The 16,902-nt window shown below is 39.6% G+C and overlaps 1 protein-coding gene across 16 annotated transcripts in view; it reads right to left on the bottom strand.

Moving 5' to 3' along the window:
- The window catches only part of GOLGA4 (golgin A4), a 123,836-nt gene that overhangs the window by 71,067 nt on the left and 35,867 nt on the right, over positions 1-16,902 (bottom strand). For 10 of the 16 annotated variants that reach the window (XR_010132784.1, XM_019024161.4, XM_055381270.2 and 7 more), the window contains 5 exons: positions 15,661-15,975; positions 11,857-11,904; positions 8,963-9,019; positions 3,158-3,256; positions 1,695-1,827 (listed from right to left, as the gene is read on the bottom strand). Coding sequence is in view for 15 of the 16 variants with exons in the window: in XM_019024161.4 (XP_018879706.4) it covers positions 1,695-1,827; positions 3,158-3,256; positions 8,963-9,019; positions 11,857-11,904; positions 15,661-15,975 (652 nt within the window). In the remaining variant the exon portion in view is untranslated. Of the gene's footprint in view, positions 1-1,694; positions 1,828-3,157; positions 3,257-6,489; positions 6,520-8,962; positions 9,020-11,856; positions 11,905-15,660; positions 15,976-16,902 lie in introns of those variants that run through there. The other 6 variants (XM_019024158.4, XM_055381273.2, XM_055381277.2 and 3 more) reach the window with 3 other exon arrangements.

Genomic DNA, 16,902 nt, shown 5'->3' with positions numbered 1-16,902 from the left:
CACCACCACGTCTCGCTAACTTGTTTGTATTTTTAGTAGAGGTGGGGTTTTACCATGTTGGCCAGACTAGTCTCGAACTCCTGACCTCAGGCAATCTGCCTGCTTCAGCCTCCCAAAGTGCTGGGATTACAGGTGAGAGCCACCACGCCCCACCAGGAGTGTATTCTTACACCAATATTCTGCTATACTCTTAGATGAAGAAGGGACAATCCTAGTCAGCTAATAAACTGGCACCCTTCCAAACCTCTACTTAGTATTAGTTGTTTAATCTTTATCTGAAGAAGCTTAGTAGTAATTCACCTCTTTGTGGTTCAACCCCATTCAGAATGGCACAGTAGTTAACTAACATTAACTGAATCCACCCTCCTTAAAATGACAGTTTGATAATCATCTTTTGTTATTCAAAATTATGTGTCTTAGCTCACCTCCCAAAAGTATTAATAAAGTACAGTATTCTTTCCAACCACATTCTAATCTCTTTCTGAGAGGAGTTCTTGTAAGTGCAACTTTCTCCATCTCTTTACATTTATGAGTCTGAAGTTTCCACATGTCTGGGAATTTCGGGACTGACCCCCCCCGCCCCACCACCCCACCACAGTCTGGTTGCTCAGATAGTTAACTGCTCAACTACTTACTCCAAGTTTATCATAAGTCCCTTTGAAAGAAAAAGCTAGGAAATAAAAGACGGGAATTTTATTGCGTATATACCTCAAGCCTCAAAGCAAAGAAGGCTGTAACTGAATTTTAAGACAAAATATAGCTATTTCTTCTTTTTCCAGTTAAAAAGCAATTAATAGGACAAATACAAATATCTATGAATATAGAACTATTTAAGCAATATTTAAAAACTAAAATATCCAAACAATTACAAATAGCCCACTTATTAGCACGTAAGCAGAACTGACCTGTTCATATGAAATCTAGCTACTGCTATTAATAAAACAGTGTAGCATAATAAATGAATTTCAATTACAATGAAAATGTGGTGTTACAGACTATGAAATTTTTGCATATTAAAACAACTTTTTTGGTTGGGCACAGTGACTCACACCTGTAATCCCAATACTTTGGGAGGCTGAGGCAGGTAGATTACTTGAGATTAGGAGTTCGAGACCAGCCTGGCCAACATAGTGAAAGCCCTTCTCTAGTGAAAATACAAAAATAAGCCGGGCATGGTGGTGCGTGCCTGTAATCCCAGCTACTCGGGAGGCTTAGGCAGGAGAATCGCTTGAACCCAGGAGATGGAGGTTGCAGTGAGCCGAGATCATGCCACTGCACTCCAGCCTAGGCAATAGAGTGAGACACCATCTCAAACAAACAAGCAAACAAAAAACACTTATTTTCTCCTAAATAACAACAAAGAACCAAAAAAACAAAACAAACCCTTGCATCTTTCTGAAACTATTTGGACCACGGACACTTCTACCTCAGCCCATATCTATCAGCTCATATCCTGGAATCTCTCAAAATCCTCCTCTAGGTTTTCTTGGGGTTTCATTTTTGGGGTTTCATTTTTGTTTTTGTTTTTCTTGTGGAGAAGGGTTTTCTCTATGTTGCCCAGGCTGGTCTCAAACTCCTGAACTCAAGCGATCCTCCCACACTGGCCTCCCAAAGTGTTGGGATTAAAGGTGTAAGCCAAGAAGCCTGGCTCTCCTCTAGTTTTTAAATTAACCTTTTCACAAAATGAAGCTTACCTACTGGCTCTACATCACTTCCTGGATTCTCTTCTTTAGTGAAGACTTCAGCCTGTGGTTCCAGCTGAGGAAGTGGTTTCAGTACATCAACATTCATCGGGCCATTTCGTAATCGTTGTTTCAGCAGAGAAACCTAATATAAATGTGCTTCATTAGAAAAAAGACAAAAAAAACTATGGGAGTAGTACAACTGTCCCTTGGTATCTGTGGGGGATTGGTTCCAGGATTCCCTGTTAATACCAAAATCTGCAGGAGCTCAAGTCCATTATATAAAATGGTGTAGTATTTGCATATAGCCTACACACATCCTCCAGTATACTTTAAATCATCCCTAGATTACATAAACCACCTAAATAATGAAAATGCTATGCAAGTAGTTGTTTACTACATATATTTTAGAAAATAATGACAAGAAAAAAAGTCTACATGTTCACTACACATGGTTTTTTCCCCCTAAATATTTCTGATCCAGTTGGTTGAATCCACACATACAAAAACACATCAATGTGGATGGCTTATTGTACTTTCTTTAAAACAGAGAGAGGACGGATTAAATGATATTCTTCTTACTAAAGTGGGGGAAAATAATCAAAATAAAAAGTTTACTCCTGGCCGGGCGCGGTGGCTCACGCCTGTAGTCCCAGCACTTTGGGAGGCCGAGGCGGGCGGATCACGAGGTCAGGAGATCGAGACCATCCTGGCTAGCACAGTGAAACCCCGTCTCTACTAAAAAATACAAAAAATTAGCCGGGCGTGGTGGCGGGCGCCTGTAGTCCCAGCTACGCGGGAGGCTGAGGCAGGAGAATGGCGTGAACCCGGGAGGCGGAGCTTGCAGTGAGCCGAGATCGCGCCACTGCACTCCAGCCTGGGCGACAGAGCGAGACTCCGTCTCAAAAAAAAAAAAAAAAAAAAAAAAAAAAAAAAAAGTTTACTCCCAATACAGCTGGTTTTTATACTCGCTATTATTATGCAGTTAGTCAAAAGATACAATAAATAAAAAAGTATCCTTAGCATTAACTGAAGAGCTAGGAGTGGTGGCTCATGCCTATAATCCCAACACTTTGGGAGGCCAAGGTGGAAGGATCGCTTGAGCCCAGGGGTTTGAGACCAGCCTGGGCAACATAGTGAGACCCCATCTCTACAAAAAATTTAAAAATTAGCTGGGCGTGGTGGCATATGCCTGTATTCCCAGCCACTCTGGAGGCAGAGGCTGGAGGATTGCTAGAGCCCAGGAATTTGAGATTGCAGTAAGCTATGATCACGCCACTGCACTGTAGCCAGGGTGAAAGAGCAAGACTCTGTCTCAAAAAAAATTAAAAATAAAAAAAATTGAGGAAAGCAAAAAGTTTTAAAAATAGGTCTTAAAAAAGAAAAAACTTTTGCAACCTTGCAGATATCCAAATCAAACCCCCTCTATTTTTCTTTATCCAAAAAATTCCACACTTTTTCTTTTATTCTTTTACCTGAGTTTGGAGAACACTGATATACTGATCTTTCTCCTCTAAAGATGCATCAAACTCCTCTTGGAGATGTTTCTTTGCCTGCTGGTCCATTTGGAGCTCCTAAAACATAAAATGATTTACAGGTAATTTTCAGTATAAAACAAAAAATATAAACTTAAAGTTTTCAAAATTTAAAAACATGTTGAATACAGATTTGCATTTCCCTTAAGGTATCAGCAACAATCATTAGAGAATAATTAGCATGTAAAACATTAACATTATTTAAAACATTTGCATCAACAAATGATTTTGTTCCTTAAAGAATATGAAGATCCAAGAAGAAAAAAGTGTACTTTCCAGAGCTGTAATGATGGCTGCATTGATAATAATGTGGAGAAAATAAATAATCACTTAAGACAGGCCGGGTGCGGTGGCTCACACCTGTAATCCCACACTGTGGGAGGCCGAGGAGGGTGGATCACTTGAGGTCAGGAGTTCGAGACCAGCCTGGCCAACACATGGTGAAACCCCGTCTCTACTAAATATACAAAAATGAGCCAGGCGTGGTGGCAGGCATCTGTGGTCCCAGCTACTTGGGAAGCTGAGGCAGGGGAATCACTTGAACCCGGGAGGAAGAGGTTGCAGTGAGTTGAGGCTTGCCACTGCACTCCAGCCTGGGTGACAGAGTGAGGCTTGGTCTCCCAAAAAAAAAAAAAAAATTACTTAAGATAAAAGAAAAACTTTGAGACTCTTACTACTTGTGTTATATTATATTCATCTGATCTAACACCAAATTATTATATACCAAACAGATAGCCAGTAGTCTTCCTCCTCCCAACATATGGAAGTGTCTGATAGTCGAAACCAAACGCTTTCTCATCTGTAAAATGAAATTTCTAGTTCCTGCAATTAGTTAAAATGCTGCTTTCTTTAGGTCATTAATGAGCCTTCCTAACCAAATCCATTGATTTTTATCTCTCTGCAAAACCAGCCACCAGTAATTACCCTTTCATTTTAGGTATAGTCACATATCACATAACAATGTTCTGGAAGATGACGGACCACACATATGACGGTGGTTTCATAAGATTATAATAACGTATTTTTACAGGGCTTTTTCTATGTTTAGATAGACTTGGATATGCAAATACTTACCATTGTGTTACAACTGTCTACAGAATTCAGTACAGTAACATGCTGTACAGGCTTGTAGCGTAGGAACAATAAACAATACAATATTGCCTAGGTATATAGCAGGTTATAGCATCTAGGTTTCTGAAAGAACACTCTGGTATTTGCACAATGACAAAATGACCTATGGAAGCTTTTCTCAGCTATACCTGCTGACCATGGCTTTAGGGCTCCTGGCTACACTCCTGTCAATTACAGTTTCCTCTTTGTCCTTCATTGATTCCTTCTAGCCCTCTGGATTCAATCTTGTGTCTTCTGTGTTTCTCCCTTAGAATGCCAGAGGTTAGCACATGGAAGTATTAGACAGCCCTTTATCGTTCTGGGATTCCTATACTTCACTAGTTCCCTAAACTCAAAATATTCAAAGTCACATTTTACTTATCTTTGTTAATCCCTGCATATAATCATTATTTTTTATTACTTTTTCTAGAATGTTTAGATCCTATCTTTTACCACAACTATAACCACAGCCCAGGTCTCTCAAACTTTAGATCAGGGATGTCCAATCTTTTAGCTTCCCTAGGCCACACTGGAAGAAAAAGAATTGTCTTGGGCCACATATAAAATACATTAACAATAGCTGATGAGCATTTAAAAAAAAAAAATCACAAAAAAAATCTCACAATGTTTTAAGGAAGTTTACAAATTTGTGCTGGGCCACATTCAAAGCCGTCCTGGGCTGCATGCAGGCCACGGGCTGCAGGTTAGACAAGCTTGTGACAGTTAATTTCCTTCAATAGCCTTCTAGACTGATTTCTCACTTCAGGTCCTCCTCTAATTTTATCCATCCCTCACACATTTGCTAGAATAATTTTCCTCAAACAATATTTTCAAAGAATTATAAGCAACTCCCTCTTCTTACATTGTTTCAAACTTATTAATTCTCAAAACACTAAGAACTGCCCGAGCAAAACACTGAGGCACTATCTGGTACACTCATAAGTGTCCTCTATTCTGCCCAACACCCACATTGCCCCAACATCTCTGAGCATATTTTTTACTTTTCCTCTCACAAATGTCTCCTGACTTGACATTCCCACAGCAGTGGTCTCCAAATGTTGGTCATGCCCTAAATAAAGTTTTCAGAGATCCATCGTGAAATAAGAAACAAAAGCCAATGTGGAGAGATTTTCTTAGATCTAAATTCCTTTCATTTAAGTAGCTGTTACTTTATCCTGGGAATATGTCCTTCCTAATTGTTTTGGTACTAAAACAACCTTTTTTTTTTTTTGAGACGGAGTCTCGCTGTCACCAGGCTGAAGTGCAGTGGCGCGATCTAGGCTCACCGCCAAACTCCACCTCCCAGGTTCAAGTGATTCTCCTGCCTCAGCCTCCCGAGTAGCTGGGACTACAGGTGCGTGCCACCACACCCAGCTAATTTTTGTATTTTTACTAGAGACGGGGTTTCACCATGTTGGCCAGGATGGTCTCAATCTCTTGACCTCGTGATCTGCCTGCCTCAGCCTCCCAAAGTGCTGGGATTACAGGCGTAGGCATGAGCCACTGTGCCCGGCCACAACTACTTTAATGAAATAATGGCAATAAAAGAATCTGGGTACTTATTCCTGATGTCTTTATTCCGAAATACAACAGTTAGTGGCCCTATGACAACTCCCTTCTCCCCCACTTCTGGAAGGAACTGGAAGGTAAACTTCATTTCTTCCAAATAATTTCCTACAACCTACAACCTTCCATGCTGGACTCTGTTACACAGCAGTCCTAACAGCCCACCAAAACAAAAAACAAACCAAAAAACACTCCTCGATTTATACTATAGTTTTCAGATTTTGCATGTTTTCATTTTCTCATCTAGACAAAAAGTCCTTGGTTACAAGGGAGCATCTTTTAATCATGTGCCCTTCTCCCTCTCCCGGCTACCTATACACTATTCTGCCAGCATGTTAGCCCAGTGAGGCTTGTGTCAAACTTCTAAGATAATTATTCGTGTTGCGTTAAGCCATTAAGTTGGTGGTAATTTGTTGCAGCAGCAAGAGAAAACTAATACATGTAGGTGGATTAAAAAAAAAAAACCAACAAATTCATCAATCTGTGACTCTGATAAGTATTAATATTTCCTAATAGAGGAAGATAAAGTTAATGCATAAAATTATGGATTTAGGCAGGAAAGTTAAAAAAGGCCCTTTAGTTCCATATTCCCTTACCTCTGGTCTTTGCCCCCAACATTTCACCAGCTCCTAAAAAATTAAGGTAGAGTTGCAAATCTAATTGGCAGCATCCAGAGTTTTCACAGAGCTCCACCCTCTTTGAAAGGTCAACACAAATGCATTTTACCACAGACAAGCATGACAAGGCATGCTTTTCAGCCAGTGAGCTCTCTCACAGTTTTCTAAGTCCCTCAACAGCTGCAACTGAGTAGATGAGTAAGGCTGGGGCCTGCTAGCTAAGTCAATTCTTTTTCTTTCCCCATTTGATATTGCCAGGGAATGCTGGTTCTATAATTTAAATTAGAGAATAGATAGATAGGAGGTCTATCTTTACTAACAGCCGGCAATCACATGGGTGCTTACTCATCTATGAATAAAGTAGATGTGTTTCCCATTCAGCTGTATTTTCTTGAGTATAGCTCCCTCAGACAAGGGCTCTTAGTGGAGAAGGGCTGAGCGTAGGAAGGAAAAAAAAAACAGGTATTCCTGTGTTTCCAGATATAATAACATTATAAAGAGGTATTCCTGTGTCTTTATTCAATGCATATTTAAATAATGCAAATGTTTTAAAGAGGATTTATCAGGTTTTAGGCATCAAAACCTGATGCCTAACCTCTAATGTGCACTCTCTGAATTTTAAACATGCCCGCTCTCCATTACTATGTATATCTAATCATTAACTGTATAAAACATGGGCATTTAATTTCTCACCAGAAATACAAGATACCTATCAACACCCTTCATTTATTCCCAAAATACAAGACGAGTAAAAAAGAAATGTTAAGCAAAAAGATATTAGCTTAACAGAAAAATCTTTTGGGTAGAAATGCCGTATTATTTGCCCCTCTAGCAAAAGCAAAGGTACTTTTAGCTGCTAAAAGCACTTTCTTTCTATTAATATAAGGCAGGAGAAACAAAAGAGGATACCCTAGCTATCATTCTCTCACTTCCCACAACCCTTTTGTTGCATACACCTAATCCCCATGCATACTTTTCTGAGTACTAACACATTCCCAGTCCAACTAGGAAAGCAGAATCTCGGGCAGACCAGGAGTTAAGGTTTTGTTCCTTCTCTATAACTTCCAAAGTGGGTATACATTTTTCTAAGTTACTAATCCAAAAGAAGTTGTACAAATTTTCATTAATAAAGGACATCTGTAATTATTTGTATTACTGAGGCCAATGCTTGGTCTTGTCAGTATAACAAAAGTAAATTAGCCTGGTTTTCAAAGTCATGTTTAGAATGTTTTAAAGAATTTATTTGGGAATTGTGGTAAATGATATAATCTTTCTTTCATACCACAAAAATTCAGTAATTTGGCTATATAAAAAAATTGCGAGAGACTAGAAATCAAACATGACAGCAATAAGAATAAAACTTTGGTAATATAATACAGGAAATTCCTGTATGATTAATTCTGATTGTTAATTCACGCAATAGTCTGTCATTGACAATAACAACAAAGAATATTCTATGGGACAATACGGCTATATTGATGATATCATCCTAATCTATACTCCCTTGTTTTTCTTCTTTGCCTCCTCCCACAATTATACTAGTTTTTCTCAATTACTATTTATAGATTTATTAATTTACCTGACCCTTTTAAGGCTATCTATACTTTTTAAATCTGTATCTTGGACTGATAAATTACACAGTTATAATACCTAAAACATTAAACTTACTTTGATTTGTCCTAAAGCTACCTATTTCAAACTTCTCAAAATAACACTACTTTTGTTAATAAATTAACAGAAAGTAACAAAAACCCATGAAGAACACTCATAACAAAAATAGGTAACAAGATATTCTTCAACAAACAATACAAATGAGTGGAGAGAAAACACCAATAGCAGTAAAATATGCAATTGTTGGGATCTGTATAGGAGAAAGCAGAGGGAAGCGACAAGGTATCAGATGGACCTTGTCCATCTGACAAGGGACAGCAGGAGAACCCCAAAAGTCAACAGGTACTCATTATAAAATAATTTGAGACAGGTCAAACCAGGAGTGGTCTTGCCTACTCCGATGGCAAGTGGGTACACATGGCCCTCAGGAAGACATTAAGGAATTCAAACAGTCTAAGTGCTATGAAAAATTACCCGCCCCCCTCAAAATTACAGTAAACATAATTTATTTTATAAAAAAGACTTAGGGTTAGGAAAAACAAAAAAAAGCCTGAAATACATAACAGAAGAACCCAGTTAACCCTTGGAAGTTGACGCTGACTCTTCATGCAGACAATTGATATTCTGTTGCTAACACCTCATTTCATTAATTCCAACAACGTATCTTAGAAAAACTATACAAATAAAAACTTCAAGAACTGACCCCTGGTCTTGTAGGCTGGACTGGTTAGTTATTAGTATAACTAATGAGATGCATATGAAACTACCCTAGCACATACAACAGTTCTGATAAATATGAGATTTAATTACTATTTTCAAAGTACTCATCACTGAAACTTACCTCTCTTAATTCTGCTATTCTCCGAAGTGATTTATCCTGACTCTGACTTAATATACCCTTTAATTGAGAGAGAAAAAAAAAGCTGGTTAAACAGCTAACTGTATGACATAGTAAATACAAAGCAAGTCAAAAATAATTATTTTTAAAATATTACAACCGTTTATCCAAAAATAACCTGAAGATAGAGGACAAGCCTAAAATGTTAAAGATGTGACCATACTGAAAAATCTGTTAAGTTAGATCATGATGTTATAGAACTGTTCTGCATCCTGGCAGTGGCAGTGGTTCAAAATCTATACATTTGTTAAAATGCATGGACATGTAAACCAAACAAAAAGTCAATTTTACTGTCTGTTCAATTTAAAAAATAAAATGTTTTAAAATTAAATCAAATTCCAACTACAGTTTATTTCATTGAAACTTATAATGTGTGGAACACATCAATTAACAGCCTGTTCTAAAGGTTTTTGTGGCTTAGAAACAAAATAATTGTCTATATTTAAAAAAACAAAACCAGCCGGGCACGGTGGCTCACACCTGTAATCCCAGCACTTTGGGAGGCTGAGGCAGGTGGATCACGAGGTCAGGAGATCAAGACCATCCTGGCTAATATGGTGAAACCCCTTCTCTACTAAAAATACAAAAAAAAATTGCCAGGCGTGGTGGCAGGCGCCTGTAGTCCCAGCTACTCAGGAGGCTGAGGCAGGAGAATGGTGTGAACCCAGGAGGCAGAGCTTGCAGTGAGCCGAGATCGCACCACTGCACTCCAGCCTGGGCGAAAGAGCGAGACTCCATCTCAAAAAAAAAAAAAAACCATCCAAAAAAATTCACAAAGAACATCAGATGGCTAAATTAGTAACCATACACTAAAAAAAATCAAGAAGCTGGCCGGGCGTGGTGGCTCACACCTGTAATCCCAGCACTTTGGGAGGCCGAGGCAGGCGGATCACCAGGTCAGGAGTTTAAGACCAGCCCGTCCAACATAGTGAAACCCCGTCTCTACTTAAAAAAAAAAAAAATGCAAAAATTAGCCGGGCATGGTGATGCGTGCCTGTAGTCCCAGCTACTCAGGAGGCTGAGGCAGGAGAATCGCTTGAACCCGGGAGGTGGAGGTTGCAGTGAGCCAAGATCGCACCACTGCACTCTAGCTTAGGCAACAAAGCGAGACTTCTCAAAAAAAAAAAAAAAAAATCAAGAAGCTAATAAAAGAGTAATACTGTGAGATGAAATGACTCATCCTTTCCTGGGGTGGGGTAAGGAAGGTACTTTTCTCTAGTAAAGGAAATTAAACTTGGAAAGTTATGACCTATGGAAACAAAGTAACCACATATTCCTGTACAACATAAATACAAAGGTAAAGGAATAGGGTAATCTGGAGCTTCACTGGTTTGTGTGGACTAACAAGCAAAACAAGGGGATACAGACAGGCAAATGGCTTACCTACGACCAAGGGAGTATGACTGGATTGTATTGTGGGGACTTGTAAGTGAATAAAACAAAAACCAAAGTTCTTTTCCCCAAAAAAGCCATGAACACAGGTTTTGTTTGTTCAGTTCCAAATATAAAATTTTAAATGCAGGAACATGCCATGCTGAGAATGATGAAAAACTGTAGTGCAGTAGTTATAAGCTCATGCTCTGCAGTCTAACTGCTAGGAAAAAGACCCTGGCTCTCCTCCCTACCTCTTACAAGCTGTGCAACAATGAACGAGTCACTCTCCCTCAGTTTCTTCACAGGAAAGAGGCTAGAACTAAATATACCAAAATGCCTGGCACACAGTAGGAGCTCAATAAATGTTAGCTAGTACAAGCAGCATAGGTAAGAGTGTTGGCAATACCTACTATTTTAATTTCATTGGCTCTATTGAAAAGATACTTGCCTATTTTAAAAGGTTTCTAGGCAGGTACACATGTAGAAAAGAGAGCAAAGCATTGAATTTTATCTTTTCTTTTTTGAGACGGAGTCTTGCTCTGTCACCCAGGCTGGAGTGCAATGGCACGATCTCGGCTTAATGCAACCTCCGCCTCCCAGGTTCAAGCAATTCTCCTGCCTCAGCCTCCCGAGTAGCTGGGATTACAGGTGCCCATCACCACACCCGGCTGATTTTTGTATTTTTAGTAGAGACAGGGTTTCACCATGTTGGCCAGGCTCGTCTCGAACTCCTGACCTCAGGTGATCCACCCGCCTTGGCCTCCCAAAGTGCTGGGATTACAGGCGTGAGCCACCACACCTGGCCAACTATATTTTATTTTAAAACACAGCAAACTGATGGCACCATTTGAAAGGGAATGGATATTTCTCCTTACCTCTGAATTATCACCTGGAATACCTGGTGGGAAATTTCCATAGCCAATGCATAGAAACACAAGCAAACAGGATGACATAGTGGGGCCAAGGTGGGTCACCCTGAATATAATAGTTTCTTATCCCTACATACTTAATCAAAAGCTTCACAAACAGCAGCCGCAGGAAATAGTTATTATAGAAGAGAGGATGCTTGCATTTGGACCCTGATATAATGATAAGAAACAGATGTCTGCAGGTATTTAAAAAGCAGAAGGAAAGCACAGAAGGTTAGATATGTCTTTACCACCAAAACAAGGAAGCAACCTGTAGACTGAGACACTAGAAAACATGCTTGAGAGAGGCATGCTGTAAATCCTAACTTCTTAAACACTACCGAGATCTGTAACTCAAGGAAGTTCATCCTTAACAGAGGTAAAATCTCTGGGATTCACTTTCTCTTTATCAAAACCTCCAATAATGGTAAAACAAGCTTAATATTTTGTTCATATGCAGAATTATTTAAAAGGGAGGCTTAGAAATATCTTACTATGTAAGATCTTTCTGATTTAAAAACTATGACTCAGTAATGCAGTTGACAAATCACTTACTTGTAGCTTTTTCTTCTCTCTCTGAAGCATCTGATAAGCTGTAACAAGCTAAAATATAGTCATCAACAACATTAGTCATTCCTAAATAAATGCAATTATTCTAAAGTCCACTAAAAAATTCTCTTTATGAAAGTCAAAAAATAAATTAGCAGAGTCCTTAATAGGATAACCTAATTAGATGCATGACGGTCAAAACTAACATAGGACATACATTTCTAAAAAATAAAATGTAAATTTGACAGACATTAAATCTTCATATGACTTCATCTTAGAGATACACCTCTAAATTTCAGTACCTAATTCACAGGTGGGGATTCAAGCCAACTTGCTTAAAGGCAGGAGGCTACTCAAACTATAGTTGCAGACTAAATCAGCAACAGCATCACTTGCAAGTTTGCTTGAAACAGAAATTCTTGGGCCGCACCCCAATCTAACTGACTTGGGAAGGGTGTGGAGAGACAGGAAACTATGTTTTAATGAGCTCACCAGGCGATTTTTCTGCTTTGGACTATAAGAGATCATGTAATTGATTTCTAAAAGTTCCTTCTGGTTATAGGGTCTGTGACTACAGCTCTGCAAAAATCTGAGCAAAGAACCTCATAATCAACAGATGAAAACTGGTAATTCAAGTCCTTAAAGAGATATTTAACCATTTAACCTAAACAGGATATTTAACCATTCTAGCACACCCTAATGAAATTATGGATTAACAAATCCTTTCAGCCTGGAAGTTACATAACATTACTCATCTAGGACCAGGTGCAGTGGCTCATGCCTGTAATCCCAACATTTCGAGAGGCCGAGGTAGAAGGATCACTTGAGCCCAAGAGTTCGAGACCAGCCTGGGCAATTTAATGAGACCTTGTCTCTATTATAATTTAAAAAAAAAAAAAAGTTACTCATCTGAAGGCTAAGTACATGGCTCCAGTGAATTCTTTGGACCCTACTTTGGAAGTGCTAAAGAGATAAGCTGCAGGTTTAAGAGGAAGCATCCCCTATTCGAGCTTTGCCATTTACCTTAGAAGGCTGCTGTGTCCCAGATGCCACTAGTGATATCCTGAATCAAAAGACAGGCAGCAATACAGCCAGGCATGGTGGCTCACACCTGTAATCCCAGCACTTTGGGAGGCCAGGACAGGAGGATTGCTTGAGCCCAGGAGTTGGAGACCAGCCTGGGCAAAATGGCAAAACGCCATGTCTACCAAAAATACAAAAAATTAGCCAGGTGTGGTGGTGTGTGCCTGTGGTCCCAGCTACTCAGGAGATTGAGGTGGGAGAATCACCTAAGCCTGGGAACTCAAGGCTACAAGTTGAGCCGTGATCACGCCACTGCACTCCAGCCTGGGTGAAGGAGTGAGACCTTGTCTCAAAAAAAAAAAAAAAAAAAAAAAGCAGCAATGGAAGGTGAGTCTAGCAACAAAGAATATAAAAAACAAAATTCTGCCTAAGACCAGGACTCTCTCCTTATTATTATCATAACACCAGATAGAAAAATGGTGTTCACAGCTGGGCATGGTGGCTCACGCCTGTAATCCCAGCACTCTGGGAGGCCAAGGTGGGCAGATGACAAGGTCAAGAGTTCAAGACCAGCCTGGCCAATGTGGTGAAACCCTGTCTCTACTAAAAACGCAAACATTAGCTGAGCATGGTGGCGCATGCCTGTAGGGTGAGGCAGGAGAACTGCTTGACCCGGGACCTGGTAGGCGGAGGTTGCAGTGAGCCGAGATCACGCCACTGAACTCCACCCTAGGCTACAGAGTGAGACTCCGTCTCACAAAAAAAAGAAAAATGGTGTTCACATTTACCAATGTAACAACCCTGCACGTCCTGAACATGTATCCCTGAACTAAAAATAAAAGAAAAATTGTGCTCAAAAAAGGGGTGGAGGGGGGTTGTGTGTGGAAGAGTAACCCAAGAATCAGAGGTCATTTACAACATTATTTCATCCTAGGTACTAACAATGCCAAAGAGAGGTAGAGACAAAGTCTATGAGTTCTTTTGATCCCGATAAGCTGCCTGACTCTGAGACAGAACACTAGAAACAACCAGAAAGACCTAAAATCAAATCCAGACTCTGCAACTACAGCCTGTCCAACCATAAGCAAGTTAGTTACCAGGCAACATAAGCAAGTTACTATGAGTCTCCAATCCTTTTTCTACAAAACTGAGCTAATTAACATCTACGGGAATGGTACAGTATTACATGACATTATAAATATAAAATACACAGGACAGGTGTAGTGGCTCATGCCTATAAGAACAGCCCTTTGGGAGGCTGAGGTGGGAGGATCACTTGACTGAGGTGGGAGGATCACTTGACTTCAGGAGTTCAAGACCAGGCTGGGCAACATAGCAAAACCTCAACTCTACGAAAAAATACAAAAATTAGATGGGTGTGGTGGTGTGCGCCTGTAGTCCCAGCTACTTGAGGGGGCTGGGGCTGAGGCTGAAGGATCGCTTGGGCCCAGGAAGTTGAAGCTCCAATGAGCCGTGTTTGAGCCACTGCACTCCAGCCTGGGCAACAAAGTGAGACTCTGTCTCAAAAACAACAACAACAAAAATTAAATATAAAATACACAGTGTCTAGCATACGTAAATACTACTTATACCACTACCCCAGCTTCAAACTTAAAAGCCATGGTTAAATTAGTGAAGTAACAGACAAAGATTCATGACGATTATTAACTTTGGTAGAAATTTAAAAATAAAAGTTAAAAAATGTTAAAGGAAAAAGGTGCTTGATTCTACAAGTGCCTCATGACATACATGGCGTTAGTGCCTTGTTTATATCTCTGGGTGGGTTCCAGCCAGCCTATATATTTAAGCCTGATAATTGCTTCCTATTTTGTCAGCACTTCACAGTTTAAAAAGATATCTTATCGTGTATATTTCATTTGGGTTGTTTTGTTTTGTTTTTGGTTGTAGGATAAAATTACTCATATTGTAGTCATAATTGGAAACAGAAGTTACAGCTATCTTTAATATACTGACTCTGAACTTTAGTATTCATTAATTAAAATTAACTACAATGGTGATTTACAAACCATAAGACAATAAAACATTACACATTTTAAGATAAACAAAAAAATATGGACAACTTACTCCAAAAAAGCTTTCCTGAGAAAGAACTGTTTTAACTGCATAGGATGCAGAGGGAATTGAGGAAGGGCAACAAATAAAATTTAGCCTGAAAGGAAGGTGTTATATTCCTAAAGGATTGAAAAGTGAAATGGACTAGCATTGACTTCCTTCCTCCCTTAGACCAAACAGGGAGTGTCATTCTCAAGGGTTTAGCAATGAAAAGATTCATCCAAGGCAAAGGTTTAAATGTAGGTACAATGAGAATGAACCAAATCTGTCAAATAATCAGGCTACCTAAAACAATTTTAGAGTCAGTAATAATGGGAATCTCATTGGCAGATGAGGTCATTTTGGAGCCGCATCAGTTAGAGAGGAATAAAACAGAGGATATGAGCCAGAAGATGAACTCCACACTGGGTGTCCAAGTGACCTTGAACAGAGGGACTACGAAAGGAGAGGGGAACAGAATATAAGAACCAGAAGGCTACAGACAACAATCTTCTCCAAAATTTTACTGAGTCTTGCCAAAGGGCCTCTGTCTTTACTTAACTAGATATTGAGAGTCTTTAACTAGATAATGCCACAGACTACATACCATTAGTAACCAGGATATATCCAGAGAATTAACAGTTTAGCCAATCACAGGAGTAAAGCAATACAGTAATATGAATGAGAGAACAAGGGGAAGAAATTTTTGTACAGGCAAAAAGGTCATGCTCCTACCTCAGAATATTTTCCTCTGTAGCTACTTAAGCTTCGTTCCATTCTTCGCAACCGCTGAATCAACTGTTCTTTGTTGAGACTGTCTGAATTCCCTACCAAGTCTTCAGCCTCGCTATCCATATCAGAGGGTGGATCAAAACTGGCAGTAGAACTGTCCAGGTCAAGTCGATTCAGGGATTCTCTGGAAGATGTTCGTACCAAAGACTCTTTAGAAGAAGACCGGAATAGAGATTCCTTTATCGGACTTCGAAACAAAGACTCCACGGAGGGCACCCGGAGCTGGAGCTTCTGTGCAAAAGACTGTGTGTCACCTGACTGCAACCAAAACCCAACAGAATGTGTGGGTTAAAATACATACATTTAGACTTCCATTACCCCATCACCAGCAATAATCTAATAAAAGTTCTAACAAGTTGAATTTATATTCCTGACATTTTACATAATACATTGTTTTCTGAAAAACAAAACACTTGGTTATTGCTGAAACAGTGTTGGACCTGGAGTCAGAGGACTGGGGTGCAGGTCCCAGGTCTGTCACCTAGAGGTAGAATGCCCTTCAGTAAGTCACTTTCCTTCAGTCTGCACATCTGGAAGAAAGAAAAACACAGTACTTTCCCAGCCGACCTCACAGGTGTATTGTGAGGATTCATCCACTAAACTGTGAGATCCTTGAAGGTAGTGACCATCTCCATACACCATCTGTAACAGTGCATACCCAGTGTCTAAAATGTAGGTATATACCATGAAATGTGAAGTGTGTAACTGAACTCAAGTGGGCTTTATCTGGAGGGTCTTTATGGACATGGTGATTCTTGACCATTCCCAAGAAAAGAGGGGAATTGGGACAGGGGGAGGGTAATGTGTAATGAACCCATTTTGTTTAATAAGGCAATGTGAGGCAGAGTTGACTAGTAACAGCCAACTCTGCTCTACTTACCATTTGTCTACTAGGAATAAAAATAAGCATTAACAGATCATGGAGGACAGTTGAAAGGTCTGAGTTAAGAGTCCCTCTGCACAAATCAGTAACTCCAATGTTAGACAGTGATAAGGAAGACCTGTTCTCCTAATTAATTGGAATAACAAATTAATTTAGTCACAATGAAAAATAATATGACCTAATTCAACTAACTGTTCTAAGCAGTATTATTTTGTTCAGGTCACAGCAGTCAATATTTACTGATGTCTCCTAGAAGCTCATTCTCATTAGTTAACAACTGGGTCACTAAGATCTCAAAGGTG

This window comes from Gorilla gorilla, chromosome 2, assembly GCF_029281585.2.
Source record: "Gorilla gorilla gorilla isolate KB3781 chromosome 2, NHGRI_mGorGor1-v2.1_pri, whole genome shotgun sequence".
Lineage (NCBI taxonomy): Eukaryota > Metazoa > Chordata > Mammalia > Primates > Hominidae > Gorilla > Gorilla gorilla.
Note: the sequence above shows the minus strand (reverse complement) of the source record. Positions and strands in the feature narration are given on the sequence as shown.